Raw genomic sequence first — 16,447 nt, 5'->3', positions numbered from 1 at the left:
CCCCTCCCCTACTTGTGATCTCTCTCACCAGCTCTGCTCACTTGCTCTCTCTCTCTCTCTCTCTCAAATAAAATAAAAATAAATCTTTAAAAAGAACATGACAGGCCGCACAGTAAGAATGCTCTGCTATAGGTTAGGGTTACTTAGTTGCACGTTTTTGCTCTCCTAACAGGTTGCTCACACCTTCAGGGGAAACCTGCCCAAAGCTATAGTACTTGACAGAATTTTCAAGAAGCAGGTAACAAAGAATTGGGAGGCAACGATCTAGCAAGAGCTCTAGCTTCAGCTTGTTCTCTTACCTTTGGCAAGCCAGTTGGGTTTTGGTTTTGTTTGTTTGTTTGTTTGTTTGTTTTGCACCTAAGATCCTGCATCTCTAAAACAAGGAAGGTGAATCAGCCCAGATTTTTAATTATTTTTTAACTTCTGATTATTGTAAAATGTAAGGGCAGAAACCAGAGATATCCCAAGCCCCTGTCACATATGCCTAGCACATTATAGTGTTCCCTATACATCAGTTGAGTTGAATTGGAATTTTTTGGTAAAAATCTTAGGTGAAATACTGATGTGTAATATGAATAAAAGCAAAGCTGCTTTTGTCCAGAGAGGGTGGGTGGTACAAGTCAAGCCATGTGGACCACGCTTTATCTCCATCTTCACTTCACCTGCCCAGAGGGGCACTATGGAAATCACAGGGCTTTAGGGAACACAATTTAAAAAATCAGAGGAATTAATAAGCATATAATTTTCTCCGGCTCCAACATTCTTTGATTCCTTTGCTAACTTGGAATCATCACATAGAGAGTAATAGGAAAGGTCTTAAAGATACAACATTATGCCACAGGGTAGGTGGTGGGTTGAGGTGGAGAACCACAAAACCATTTTATATTCCTGAAACAATGTGCTACATTTGCATTTTATTATCTTTCTCTACAGTTCTGTTCTCTTACTAGAAATCAGTGTGGGATGTGTTTGAACAGAGAACATTTCTCTCAGCTGCTTTCTGTAACAAACTGTTGAGTTGTCTACTTATAACTACGTAATCACAAAATTTTATAAATTGAGTTAATTTCCTGAATAAGCCAGTTATTTTGATACCATAGTTGCTTTTGAAGTTCACTGAAAGCATATGAGAATCCGAGCCTAGGAAATGTGGCTTTTTGACCTAGTAATGGTGAACTGTTTTGCCAACCTTTAGTGAATAATCTACTTTATTTAGCTGGTAGGAGAATAAAAATCTGTTAATCTCAGTGTAGGCAAAAAATAAGAGTAAGATTAATCAGAGATGTCAAATCTTCAAGAAGAATTTTGGAGTGATTTATCTCATCCCATTACCCCAACTTTCCTTTCCCCTTCATTCCCATCCCTGTGTTAAATGCTAACGAAGATGAATGAATAATGCATTCAATTACTTGCAAATGAAAGCTATTGATCCTCTGTGAGGTTGGTGTCCCAAACCAGGACTCTTAAAACTCATCCCTGTTTTTCTACATTGGGGGTTCATGATTCATTTGCACAGACTGCGTTTTCTGTTAAAGAGAAATGAAGGTGAGCTGCCGAGGCAGATTGAATTCTCGAATCCTTTGGTGATGAGGACATGTGGCCAAGTCCTGGCACTGCTGTGTAGATCAGCCTTCCAGTTATCACCCAAACTGTCACGGCCTCCTGGCAAGGAAGGCATAAAGCCCTCGAAGTGAAAACATTTAGTTCGGCAACCCTTAATTGATCATTTCTGTCCTTGTTACACAGTGGAAGTTACCTTGACAGGTTTCAAGGGACCTGGGAGATTGATTCAGAGAAGGGGGGGAGGGAGGCTTAATGAGGGAGAACTGTCTGTTTGTCTAAAGTCCAGACAGTCTCCTTTGGCTAGGAATGAAGTCTGCAGTGGGAAACCTATCTTCAAGGGGCATCATAATAAAACTCTTAGGTCTGTAGGCTGATAACTGATAAATTGATGGGAGCGCAGAGCAGCAATATGTGGAAGCTGAAAAATCAAAGCAAGTATATCATGCAAATTAGCAATAAATGCTACAAAATGTAATGGATAATAGTGATAAGAGGTTTTGAGTAAATGGCAAGTATCATTTAAAATATTATCTTGGTGAACACTTGTGTGCATGTTGGAGTGTGCCGCTTGCACTTGTACTAATTGAATGCCACACTGCTATCCCTTTAGTGATTACGTGTGTAAGAAATACTCAACCTATTTATTAAGTTAGGGGTTTTGAGGCAGTGTGATCCAGGGTATGGAAACTTGGAAAGGGATTAAGGAAAATAAGACAACATTATGTCCCCCAAATGGTCAAAATGCACAGTACAGATACCACGTTTATCTTTAATTAACACAGAAAATGTAGGGTACCCTTTAAAATGGAAAACAAGGTGCAAATTGAAAATATTTGATGAAGCACAGTCATATGTTCTTAAGGACTGACCAATCCTGATTCCAACTTCAACGGTCTCATATGACTGTCAATTTGGAAGTGTTATATTTGACTCGTGTACAATCTAATAGCTTTTCAGCTCGCCTGAAGGTACTACCTGCAATATGTAAGTCATTACTTGGTAGAATGCTTTGACACACTGCTCTGAGAATGAAAAATATCTGGGAAAATAAACTGTGTTCTATCATTCAGCTCATGCAGTGTAACTAGAAGTCTGTATTGTTATTGTTTTTCAGCCCCTCTGACTGATAAGCCACCCAAGCTTTTGTATCCTATGGAAAGTAAACTGACAATTCAGGAGACTCAGCTGGGTGAGTAATTCCTTAATTCTGGTTAATACCCTTTTCTCAATACATTCTGACAGTTAATAAGCCTAGATTGTAACCTGATGTCATCCTCTAAGCTAAACCTGTGTGTATTTAAAGGGAGCAAAAATAGGAAATCCCAGCAAACATGGCCCAATCCATCCCCCACCGTCTGTGCATTAGGACCAAGCTGGACATATGGATATAAAGACTCAGGTGTTTTTCATATGGTTGTTAGGAAATGAGATGGACTGAAGGTCTTATTGGTGGCATTATATTGTCATTTTATACGGCTTGACCTGGTTTTACAACAGGCAGTGTGGAACTCTGAGTTATACCATTAGTATATTAAAACACAATTTTTGAAAATTAGGAGGAAAGGTACAGATTCATTAAGGTAAGTGTCGCCATTACAGTTAGAAATCATTTTTATCTAATCAAATGTAAAGGACATTATGCTATTTTATTTTTAATGAAATGTGAGCAAGTGGCTTTTGGTTAAAGGACTAACAGGTTTGGGACATAAGAACATGGACAGAATTGCTTTGGTAAAAATATCCAGTTGTCTACAAATCAGAATTCTAACTTAGTAATCTTAGAATTCAGTCTGGAATTTCCAAATGTGGTGTATCTATATTCAGTATAATTTTAAGTATAATTTTAACCATATATTCATGTTTGTTAAGGAATTTTTTCCCACACTCACCATTTGACAGTAGAAATACTTTATTATATACAACTAAAAAGGAATTGATAGACCATCCCTTAAGCTGTCGATGTTATTGTTTTGGGACTGAGAATTTGGATTAAAATTGTAAATCATCTTCAAAATGAAGATTACAGATGTGATCATCTTTAGTAATAGTATACTCAATATTTTTGTTATATTCAAATTTATAGTGCAAAAAGATATGGTCTTAGAACCTATGAAATTATTATAGTTAACAGATTTCTAACATTGGAAATACTAACTTTAAGGCATGAACATATGCAAGATTTATACAAGTCAGGGTATCAGTATGCCTCTTTGATGATAAACCCAAGCCTTTGAATTGATGCCATATACATGCAAGTAGTATGCAAATTGTCATTATTTTGAGATAGAAGACCACAAGCATCATTAAAGCAAAGCTCTATATGAAACAAAGAGATATATTAAAATTGCATCATGCTCTTTACTCATGTTATGGTGTATTAAAGTATATTAGCTTTTATTGCTACTTTCTGAGGGAATTTTGAAATGTAAATTCTAAGTGGCCACACTCATATACACATTTCAGTATTCCTAGGAAGATGTATTTCTAAGGAGTTATACAAAACTATATATATATATAATATATTATATATATTATAATATATATAATATATTATATATATATATAGTTTTGGAAAGAAGAAGTGGTTTATGGTGCCACTTATCAGTAATGAACATAGTGAAAATGAAATTAATTTTGTCTCTTTACTTGACAACATCATTAAAAGAATACTATGATTGATGGTTGCCCATTGGGTTTTCTTATATTATCTATTGTTCTCTATATTCTACTAAAATGTTATACAAAAGGGAATAATTCATAAAGCTTTTTTTAAAAAATTACTTTTTCTTGAACAAAAGTTATAAAGACTAATAAATTGGTTTGAAAATATGAAAATTTCTTATACAAATTTGAAATTTCAACTGTATATTCATTTGAAGAAAAATAGGCATGTCTGTTAGCAAAATGCTCTTAGAAGCACTATAATTCCTTTATTACCACCGCCAAAAGGAGCGTGAATTCTCTTTACATACCAGGTAAACTAGAGACATCAACCTGGGATTTGGATTCGTTTAAACAATTTTTGTTTCATTTTATTTTCTGAGTATGATTGTCAGTGTATAGGATAAATCATTTACTATTTAGGGAAATTTAACCTTAATCCTTGAATTTTTGGAGCAACAGTTGATTTGAAAAAACTACCCTGTTAGTGTTGTTACTGCAGTAGTACTGGAGTAGATGAATAGCTGATCACAAAGGGTAAGTGAAAATAGAAAGTAATATTAAGGACCAAACAAAAAGACTCCAGATGCCTAAAATATATTTGTTTTCTACAATATGTACTTTGGTTTTTCACCTCCTGGGGATTTAAGTTTTGCTTTTCCCGACTTGAAAAAGCTATCAAATTCAACAGGGTCAAATGTGTTACATCCTAAGAAAGGGGGACTGAATGAAGTTTCATGGGTTGGGAGTCAGGAGGGTGGCCAGGACCAGTAATAGAGCGCCTCTAATTGGTATGTACTCTTACGAGAAAGTGAGAATCTCCAACAGTTTCATTGGCCAAGAGCTCGGGTGTCTGACTCAACCTTGTCCTAAATTGGGAAGACTGACCTGAGAGGGTAATAAAACTAGCACATGAGCTACTGTATAAGAACAACAATCAGTAATTATACAAAGCTGAGTGGGTATATGTCTGGGGACCTAATCTGAACATTCTGGCAAAGTTATACACACATCCATTTTTCCTTGGTAACTGTAAACCCATCAGTTCTCCAGTTTGTCTGTAAATATATAAAACTCATTAATAATGTCATAGATAAAATCATGAAATGCACGGGTTTGTCTTCATCACCATATTCTCCATTTGCCTTTTGCTGGCCGTGCCCACCCTTCCCTTTCCACATCCCTTGTGGCTTCTTTTTCTTCCAGTAACTTCATCTTCTCAAAACTGGAAAGATTGACAGTAATCATTTAAACTATTCCAGTGTAGAAAGCAAAAGGCACAAAAAAGCAAAGTACCGAGGACGAAAGATAAAATAGTAACCCAATTCATATAAAGTATGTAAATTGGTGGGTTTGAATTTTAATCAGTTTTAATGTGGTTATAGCCTAGCATTTCCATTTTAAGTGGCATAAGTGTGTTACTTCACAATGTGAAAAAAAAAAAAAAGAACTTTGTCCTTTTTAAATAACTTGAAGACATCAGCAAATGTCTGGACAGCACTTTCCTGGGTAAAATCCCAGAAATCATGCTGTACGATTCTGAAGGTCAATTCAGGATGTGAGCCTGACTTAGTCCTTTCAGGCTGCGGTAGTTAAGGGAATCAAAAGACAGACACTATAATCTGGCTGAGCTTGAGCCCTGAGGGTGTCAGTCAGCAATGTGGCCTTCTTGTTATGGCCAGGAACCCATTTTCAGAAACTTACAGAACAAAGGATGTTATATTTACCATTAACAGACTTTCCAGGTTGTCACAGATTGCAAGATTTGAATCTTTTCTATGGCTGAGTAGTATCCCGTTGTAGACATCTATATCTCTATCTGGATCTATATCTAAACACACACACACACACACACACACACACACACACACACACACACACACACACATCTTCTTCATCCATTCATCCACTGATGGACGCTTGGATTGTTTCCATATCTTCACTCTTGAAAACAATGCTGTAATGAACATAGGGATATATATCTTTGCAAATTGGTGTTTTTGTTATCTTCAAATAAATACCCAGAAGTATCTCAGTGTAGTTTTGATTTGAATTTCCCTGTTGGCTAATGATGATGAACATTTTTTTCATGTGTCTGTTAGCCATTTGTATCTCTTCTGAGATACCACCTTACACCAGGTAGAATGGCAAAAATTGGAAAGGCAAGAAACAACACATGTTGGAGAGGTTGTGGAGAAAGGGGAACCCTCTTACACTGTTGGTGGGAATGCAAGTTGATACAGCCACTTTGGAAAGCAGTGTGGAGGTGCCTCAAAAATTTAAAAATAGAGCTACTCTATGACCCAGCAATTGCACTCCTGGGTATTTACCCCAAAGACACAGATGTAGTGAAAAGAAGGGGCACATGCACCCCCATGCTCATAGCAGCAATGTCCACAATAGCCAAACTGCAGAAGGAGCTGAGATGCCCTTCAACAGATGAATGGATAAGGAAGATGTGGTCCATATATACAATGGAATATTACTCAGCCATCAGAAAGGATGAATACCCAACTTTTATATCAACATGGATGGGACTGGAGGAGATTATGCTAAGTGAAATAAGTCAAGCAGAGAAAGTCAGTTATCATGTGGTTTCACTTATTTGTGGAACATAAGGAATAACACAGAGGACATTAGGAGAAGGAAGGGGAAAATGATGGGGGGTGGGAATCAGAGGGGAGATGAGCCATGAGAGACTATGGACTCTGAGAAACAAACAGGGTTTTAGAGGGGAGGGGGGTGGGGGGATGGGTTAGCCCGGTGATGGGTATTAAGGAGGGCACATATTGCATGGAGCACTGGGTGTTATACGAAAACAATGGATCATGGATCACTACATCAAAAACTAATGATGTATGGTGACTAACATAACATAATAAAATAAAATTTAAAAAATAAATAAATACCCAGAAGTAGAATTGCTGGATCATATAGTAGTTCTATTTTTAATTTTTGGGGGGAACCTACATGTGCTTTTCCACAGTGGCTACGCCAATTTACATTCCCACCAACAGTGCACAGGGTTCCCTTTTTTCCATATCCTCTCCAACATTTATTACCTGTTGTGTTTTTGATGATAGCCATTCTAACAGGTGTGAGATGATATCTCAGGATGGTTTTGATTTGCATTTCCCTGATGATTAATAACATTGAGCATCCTTTTATGTTCCGTGGGCCATTTGTATGCCTTCTTTGAAAAATGACTATTCAGATCTTCTCTCCATTTTTAAAATCAGATTGGGGGTGTTTTGTTATTATTAACTTGTTTGAGTTATTTGTGTATTCTGAATATTAGCTCCTCAGGTACATGATCTGTAATTATTTTCTCTGATTCATTAGGTGGCCTTTTTATTTTGTTGGTGCCTGCCTTTGTCATGCAGAAGCTTTTTAGTTTGATGTTATCCCACTTGTATATTTTTGCCTTTGTTTCTTTTGCTTTTAGAGTTGGATCCAAAAATTCCATGTCAAAACTGATGTCAGGGAGCTATGGCCTATGTTTTCCGTTAGAAGGGTTATGATTTCAAGTCTTACATTCAATTTGGTAATCCATTTTGAGTTAATGTTTGTGTATGGTATAAGGTAGTAGTCCAGTTTCATTCTTTAGCTTGTGACTGTCCAGTTTTCCCACCACCGTTTATTAAAGAGGCTATCTTGTTCCCATTGCATATTCTTGGCTCCTTTTTCATAAATTAATTGACAATGTATGTGTGAGGTCATTTCAAGCCTCTCTGTTCTTTTCCATTGATCTATATGTCCGTTTTTATGCCAATACATACTTTTTATTTACTGTAACTTTGTAATATAGTTTGAAATCAGGGAGTATGATGCCTCTAGCTTTGTTCTTCTTTAACAAGATCCCTTTGCTATCAGTAGTCTTCTATGTTTCCATACAAATTTTAGGATTGTTTGTTCTATTTCTGTGAAAAATGCCTTTGGAAATTTGATAGGGGTTGCATTAAATCTGTATATTGCTTTGGGTAGTTTGCAGATTTTAATAATATTAATTCTTCAAAGCCATGAGCATGGAATACCTTTTTATTTTTTATTTTTTAACATTTTCTTAAATTTTATTGTTATGTTAGTCACCATACAATACGTCATCAGTTTTTAATGTGGTGATCCACAATCCATTGTTTTCATATAACACCCAGTGCCCCATGCAGTACATGCCCTCCTTAATACCCATCACCGGGCTAACCAATTCCTCCTCCCCCCTCCCCTCTAAAACCCTGTTTGTTTCTCAGAGTCCATAGTCTCTCATGTTTCATCTCTCCCTCCGATTTCCCCCCCTTCATTTTCCCTTCCTTCTCCTAATGTCCTCCATGCTGTTCCTTATGTTCCACAAATAAGTGAAACCATATGATAATTGACTTTCTCTGCTTGACTTGTTTCGCTTAGCATAATCTCTTCCAGTCCCATCCATGTGGATGTAAAAGTTGGGTATTCATCCTTTCTGATGGCTGAGTAATATTCCATTGTATATATGGACCACATCTTCTTTATCCATTCATCTGTTGAAGGGCGTCTCGGCTCTTTCCGCAGTTTGGCTATTGCGGACATTGCTGCTATGAACATTGGGGTGCATGTGGCCCTTCCTTTCACTACATCTGTGTCTTTGGGGTAAATACCCAGGAGTGCAATTGCCGGGTCATAGGGTAGCTCTATTTTTAACTGTTTGAGGCACCTCCACACTGTTTTCCAAAGTGTCTGTACCAACTTGCATTCCCACCAACAGTGTAAGAGGGTTCCCCTTTCTCCACAACCTCTCCAACATGTGTTGTTTCTTGCCTTGCCAATTTTTGCCATTCTACCTGGTGTAAGGTGGTATCTCAATGTGGTTGTGATTTCAATTTCCCTGATGGCTAAAGATGATGAACATTTTTTCATGTGTCTGTTAGCCATTTGTATGTCTTCCTCAGAGAAGTGTCTTTTCATATCTTCTGCCCACTTTTTGACTTGATTATTTGTTTTTTGGGTGTTGAGTTTGAGAAGTTCTTTATAGATCTGGGATACCAGCCCTTTTTCTGTAGTGTCATTTGCAAATATCTTCTCCCATTCTGTGGGTTGTCTCTTTGTTTTGTTGACTGTTTCCTTTGCTGTGCAGAAGCTTTTTATCTCGATGAAGTCCCAAAAGTTCATTTTTGCTTTTGTTTCACTAGCTTTTGGAGATGTATCTTGAAAGAATTTGGTGTGGGCGATGTCAAAGAGATTACTGCTTATGTTCTCCCCTAGGATTTTGATGGATTCCTGTCTCACATTGAGGTCTTTCATCCACTTTGAGTTTATCTTTGTGAATGGTATTAGAGAATGGTCGAGTTTCATTCTTCTGCATGTGGCTGTCCAATTTTCCCAGCACCATTTATTGAAGAGACTGTCTTTAATCCATTGCATGTTTTTTCCTGCTTTGTCAAAGATTATTTGACCATAGAGTTGAGGGTCCATATCTGGGTTCTCTATTCTGTTCCATTGGTGTATATGTCTGTTTTTGTGCCAGTACCATGCTGTCTTAGTGATCACAGCTTTGTAATATAGCTTGAAATCAGGCAACGTGATGCCCCCAGCTTTGTTTCTCTTTTGCAACATTTCCTTGGCGATTCGGGGTCTTTTCTGATTCCATACAAATTTTAGGATTGTTTGTTCTAACACTTTGAAAAATGTCATTGGAATTTTGATCGGGATGGCATTGAAGGTATAGACTGCTCTGGGTAGCACATTTTAACAATGTTTATTCTTCCGATCCATGAGCGTGGAATATTTTTCCATCTTTTTGTGTCTTCTTCAATTTCTTTCATGAGTGTTCTGGAGTTCCTAGAGTATAGATCCTTTACCTCCTTGGTTAGGTTTATTCCGAGGTATCTTATGGTTTTTGGTGCTATTGTAAATGGAATCATTTCTCTAATTTCTCTTTCAACAGTTGCGTTGTTAGTTTATAAGAAATCAACTGATTTCTGTGCATCGATTTTGTATCCTGCCACATTCCTGAATTGCTGAATGAGTTCTAGTAACTTGGGGGTGGAGTCTTTTGGGTTTTCCACATTAAAGTATCATGTCGTCTGCGAAAAGAGAGAGTTTGACCTCTTCTTTGCCAATTTGAATACCTTTTATTTTTTTTTCTTGTCTGATTGCTGTTCCTAGGACTTCTAGTACTATGTTGAACAATAGTGGTGAGAGTGGGCATCCTTGACGTGTTCCTGATCTTAAGAGAAAGGCTCTCAGCTTTTCCCCATTGAGGATGATATTTGCTATGGGTTTTTCATAGATGGATTTTATGAACTTGAGGAATGTTCCCTCTGTCCCTATACTCTGAAGAGTTTTAATCAGGAGAGGATGTTGTATTTTGTGAAATGCTTTTTCTGCATCAATTGAGAGGACCATATGGTTCTTCTCCCTCCTCTTATTAAGGTGTTCTATCACATTGATTGATTTACGAATGTTGAACCACCCTTGCACCCCGGGGATAAATCCCACTTGGTCGTGGTGGATGATCCTTTTAATGTATTGTTGGATCCTATTAGCTAGGATTTTGTTGAGGAATTTGGAATCCGTATTCATCAGGGATATCGGTCTGAAATTCTCCTCTTTGATGGGGTCTCTGCCTGGTTTGGGGATTCAGGTAATGCTGGCCTCATAGAATGAGTTTGGAAGTTTTCCTTCTGTTCTGTTTTCGAAACAGCTTCAGTAGAATAGGTATTATTTCTTCTTTGAATGTTTGGTAGAATTCCCCAGGGAATCCATTAGGCCCTGCACTCTTTTGGGAGGTTTTTAATCACTGCTTCAATCTCGTTAGTGGCTATTGGCCTATTCAGGTTGTCAATTTCTTCCTGATTCAGTCTTGGCAGCTTATAGGTATCCAGGAAGGCCTCCATTTCATCCAGATTGCTCAGTTTATTGGCATATAGTTGTTAATAATAATTTCTAGTAATTCTTTCTATTTCCTTGGTGTTAGTCATGATCTCTCCCCCTTTCGTTCATAATTTTATTAATTTGGGTCCTTTCTCTTTTCTTTTGGATAAGTCTGGCCAGTGGTTTATCGATCTTATTAATTCTTTCAAAGAACCAGCTTCTAGTTTCGTTGATCTGATCTACTGTGTTTCTGGTTTCTAATTCATTGATCTCTGCTCTAATATTATTTCTCTTCTAATGCGTGGCTTAGGCATCGTTTGTTGCTTTTTCTCTAGTTCTTTAAGGTGTAGGGTTAGTTGGTGAATTCGGGATTTTTCTGTTTTTTTGAGTGAGGCTTGGAGGGCTATGTATTTCCCCCTTAGGACCGCCTTTGCAGTATCCCATAGGTTTTGGACCGATGTGTTTTCGTTCTCATTGATTTCCACGAATTGTTTAAGTTCTTTGATTTCCTGGTTGACCCAAACATTCTTGAGCAGAGTGGTCTTTAGCTTCCAAGTGTTTGAATTTCTGCCAAATTTTTTCTTGTGATTGAGTTCCAGTTTTAAAGCATTATGGTCTGAGAATATGCAGGGAATAATCTCAATCTTTTGGTATATGTTGAGACCTGATTTGTGACCCAGCATGTGGTCTATTCTGGAGAAAGTTCCATGTGCGCTCGAGAAGATGAGTATTCTGTTGTTTTAGGGTGGAATGTTCTGTCAGTATCTATGAGGTCCATCTGGTCCAGTGTGTCATTCAAAGCTCTTGTTTCTTTGTTGATTTTCTGCTTAGATGATCTGTCCATTGCTGAGAGTGGAGTATTGAGGTCTCCTACAATTAACGTATTGTTATCAATAGGACTCTTTATTTTGGTGAACAGTTGGCTTATGTAGATGGCTGCTCCCATGTTAGGGGCATAGATATTTACAATTGTTAGATCTTCTTGTTGGATAGACCCTTTAAGAATGATATAGTGTCCTTCTGTGTCTCTAACTACAGACTTTCGTTTAAAATCTAATTTGTCTGATCCAAGAATTGCTACCCCAGCTTTCTTTTGAGGTCCGCTGGCATGGAAGATGGATCTCCATCCCTTCACTTTCAGTCTCGATGTATCTTTAGGTTCAAAATGAGTCTCTTGTAGGCATCCTATGGATGGGTCCTGTCTTTTTATCCAGTCTGCAACCCTGTGCCGTTTTATGGGAGCATTTAGGCCATTCAAGTTGAGAGTGATTATTGAAAGATATGAATTAATTGTCATCATGTTGCCTGTGAAGACGTTGTTTTTATGGCTTGTCCCTGTAAATTTCTGTTGTATATCACTCTTGGGGTCTTTCTCCTTTTATAGAACCCCCCTTAATATTTCTTGCAGGGCCGGCTTAGTAGTCACATATTCTTTCAGTTTCTGCCGGTCGTGGATCTCTGCATCTCTCCATCCATTCTAAATGACAGCCTTGCCGGATAAAGTATTCTTGGCTGCATGTTCTTCTCATTTAGTACCCTGAATATGTCTTGCCAGGCCTTTCTGGCTTGCCAGGTCTCTGTGGATAGGTCTGACGTTATTCTCATGTTCCTCCCTCTGTACATAAGGAATCTCTTCCCCCTAACTGCCCTTAAGTTGGTTTCCTGGGTTCTAAGATTTGCAAGTTTTACTATTACATGCCAGAGTGTTGGCCTGTTTTCCTTCATCTTGGGAGGGGTCCTCTCTGCCTCTAGGACGCGAATGTTTGTTTCATTCCCCAGATTAGGGAAGTTCTCAGCTACAATTTGCTCAAGTACATCTTCTAGTCCTCTCTCTCTCTCCACTCCCTCCAGGATTCCAATTATTCTGACATTGGAACGCTTCATGGTGTCACATATTTCTCTGATTCTATTTTCATGGATTCTGAGTTGTTTCTCCCTGGCCTCCTCTTTTCCCTTTTTATCTATTATATTGTCTTCCAGGTTGCTTATTCTTTCTTCTGCCTCACTTACCCTATCTGTTAGATTATCTAGATTGGATTGGATCTCATTGGTAGCATTTTTAAGTTCTGCCAATTCAGCTTTCATTTCTGCCCTTAGAGACTCTAAGTTGCCATTAATTTCTCCATTCTAGCCATTGTCTTCACAATTGCTTAGCCTGAATTCCATCACCAACATCTTGGTTATATCTGCGTCCATTCGTAAATCTGCAGCATAAGTCATGATCTCTGAGTCTTTTCTATTTTGGGGGTTCCTCCTCCTAGTCATTCTGTTGATGGGTGTTTGAGGGAATGTATAGAGTCCAAATTATTGACCAGAACCCAAGCAAATGCACCTGTTTTCTTGGGACGTTAGGGTTGCTGGCCTCTTGTTTTCCCAGCCTGTCTTCTGTGGGAGGGGCCTGCCGCACTGTTACTCAGGCAACCCTGTTTGGGCGGAGTTGCCCTGACCACCTGTGGCGGGAGATGGGCTCAGCGGGAATCAGTTTTGGGGGCTTTTGTTCTCTGGCACCTTTCCCTGGCGGCTTCCCACATCTCTTCCGCGAGTCAGAGCAGAAGAGACCGTTTCCAACCCTCTGCCTCAGAGCAGAGAAACTGCAGTCTGTTCTCCAGTGAGCTCTCTAGGCCACACTGTCTCCGTTTCTGTCTGTGCTGCTATAAACTGCAGCGGCCTGGGTTGTGCACCCCCCGCAGCGCCCCCAGTTCTGCCTCCAGGTCGGAGCACATCTCTGCCCTTTGTGCTTCTAAAACCGTCAGCCACCCCCAGATCGCAGGCGCGACCCCACTGCTCCGGGTTTCCACCCTGGGGGCTGCCCTAAAGTCCTTTCCCCACCTGTGCCCCGTCCCCAGTGCATGAGGCTGTCGCTCACCGGTGGTGTAGGATCCCCATGGCCAGGCTCCCTCCCGCTGCCATTTATCCTCTGATAGATATCTGCCCGAGGAATCAGGGCTCTCTGCTTCGGACCTCAAAAGCAGCTGTCTGCGATATTCTGTTTGTAGAGATCCAGATCTTCTTACATCTCAGGCTGGTTTCATGGGTGCTCAGAATGGTCTGGTAGATATCCAGCTCAATTCCGGGTACCAGTTGAAATAGGGTCCCCTACTCCTCCGCCATCTTTCCTTCAATCAACATTTTTTAAATACAAAGAATTCCATAAAAAAGAATGAGATCTTGCCATTTGCAACAATATGGATGGACTCAGCAGCTATGCAGAGGGTGCAAAACGGTGGGGCCAAGGGAGGCAGAGACCTCCTGGGATGCAGCCTAGTCCCCTGAGCCAGGCAAGCTCTCTATTTTTTATTTTTTTAAATGTTTTTTATTATGTTATGTTAGTCACCATACAGTACATCATTAGTTTATTTATCTATTTATTTTTATCTTCTTCAATTTATTTCATTAATGTCTTAATTTTTCAATATACAGGTATTTCACCTGCTTGGTTAAATTTATTCCTAGGTATTTTATTCTTTTTGATACAGTCGTAAATGGGATTGTTTTCTTAATTTCTCTTTCTGATAGTTAATAATTAGTGTATAGAAATGCAACAAATTTCTGTGTATTGACTTTGTATCCTGTAACTTTACTGAATTCATTTATTAGTTCTAACAGATTTTAGAGTTTAGAGTTCTAATGCATATAATAACTCTTTAATCTTTGGTAAGATTAATAAAATGATACATCTTTGTAACAATGCTTTTGAAGGAAAAGTCAGTTTCCTTTGAAATCAGAATTACTTCTTCCTCTCCCTTCTTACCTCTTTCACTCTTTACTCATTACCTACAGCAGCCTCTCTTTTTTCAGAATTAGCCACATTTGGAGGGTTTCAAATAAATCTAGTCCATTTAGGTAAAGGAAACCGAATTGAATGTCTACAGTCTCTATTTTCTTCTCTTGCTTATCCTAATACTCATTTGAGTACTTTCTCTAGATTCTATGTTTCTTAATAAAGTTCATAGTAACTTTGTGATATATCCTGGACACAGGAAATGCTAATAAATACTAATTGATGACAAGGTATACATGCCACAAAGGGCACACATCTCCAAATTTTCTGCAAAGGAAAAAAATGAGACAACTAAATAAACTGCCCAATAGTGCATTTATTTTTCTTTAGTATTTAATATGTTTGTGAAGTTTGTTAGAAAGCAAACACTTCTGTATCTGAGCAAGTAACAAGGATTCACCAATGTTAACGTGGGGAGGAAAGTGGTTGATGACAATATTGAAACCTCGAATTTTTAGACATCTGTCCAAGTAAAGGGACACACATACATGTAACTTTATCCAATTTAGTTACAGGCTAATTAAAATAAAGTGTCACACTAGAACTTAAGTAGCACATCGTGCCCTGTTATACTGTATTATAGCTTGCAGAATTTTAAATTTCAAGAAGACTGAGGGAAAAAATTTTGTATCTTATATAATTATATTGGTCCTGACTGATATCCTTATAGAAAAACTTCTTGTTATATAAATTACACCTTTAATTTACTATGTTGCTTAAATAGTTAATTATTGAAACATATTCTACTTCATGCTTTTTTTGAGGATAGTTGACACATGCTATTTACATTAGTTTCATATATACAGCAGAGTAATTCATCAACTCAATACATGATGCTGTGCTCACCACAAGGGTAGCTGTCATCTGTCACCATACAATGCTGTTACAATACCATTGACTCTATTTTCTGTGCCGTATCTTTATTCCCATAATTTATTCATTCCATAACTGGGAGCCTTATATGTCCTGGAGCTGTGCATATAAATATATTGTGCCTGGAATGTGTTTTACTACAAATACACAAATTGAGTTTTTAATCCAAGAAGACCCCATAGGGAATTATTATCTTACATTTGCTATCTAGGTGTATATTTTAATAGCTTGAAACAAAACATAACTTTTCTGAATAGTTACTACTCTAGCTTACTAAAATTGGGAAGCTTCTTTGTTTCCTTTTTCAGGGAGGGAAGTACTTAATATCAGTATCCTAGAAACAAAACAGTTCGGGTGTTAAATTTGATACCTGATTCGGAAAATGGCATATAATACTGTTGATGCTAAAAAATACTTTGTTGCTAAGTCATGCAAGTGATGCATATATGACCTTGCTTCCCAAGAGGTAGGGCAGTCAACACTGACTGGGTTTTTCCATTCACAATTACTCTTCTGGTTGTCGTGAGCAAATGTAATGTTGTTGATTTTGTTTTCACTGCCCCGTAGGGAAAGTACAAGACATGTTTTCACGGACAAACTCATATAAAAAACTGTAAAAACTTCCTTTTCATTCTGGATAAGAACACGTGTATCCAAAGTCCAAGTTTTAGATGAAAAATGATGTACTTGTTGCCCACTTGAGAAAGATATGCAGAGCAGCAT

The 16,447-nt window shown here is 38.1% G+C and overlaps 1 protein-coding gene across 1 annotated transcript in view; it reads left to right on the top strand.

The window, feature by feature from the left end:
* The window catches only part of IL1RAPL1 (interleukin 1 receptor accessory protein like 1), a 1,385,574-nt gene that overhangs the window by 1,057,342 nt on the left and 311,785 nt on the right, over positions 1-16,447 (top strand). Inside the window, exon 6 of the mRNA XM_027608280.1 lies at positions 2,678-2,752. Within this exon, the coding sequence (XP_027464081.1) occupies positions 2,678-2,752 (75 nt within the window). The remainder of the gene's footprint in view (positions 1-2,677; positions 2,753-16,447) is intronic.

This window comes from Zalophus californianus, chromosome X (assembly GCF_009762305.2).
Source record: "Zalophus californianus isolate mZalCal1 chromosome X, mZalCal1.pri.v2, whole genome shotgun sequence".
Classification (NCBI taxonomy): Eukaryota; Metazoa; Chordata; class Mammalia; order Carnivora; family Otariidae; genus Zalophus; species Zalophus californianus.
The sequence above is the reverse complement of the archived record's forward strand: the minus strand, read 5'-3'. Positions and strand labels throughout refer to the sequence as shown.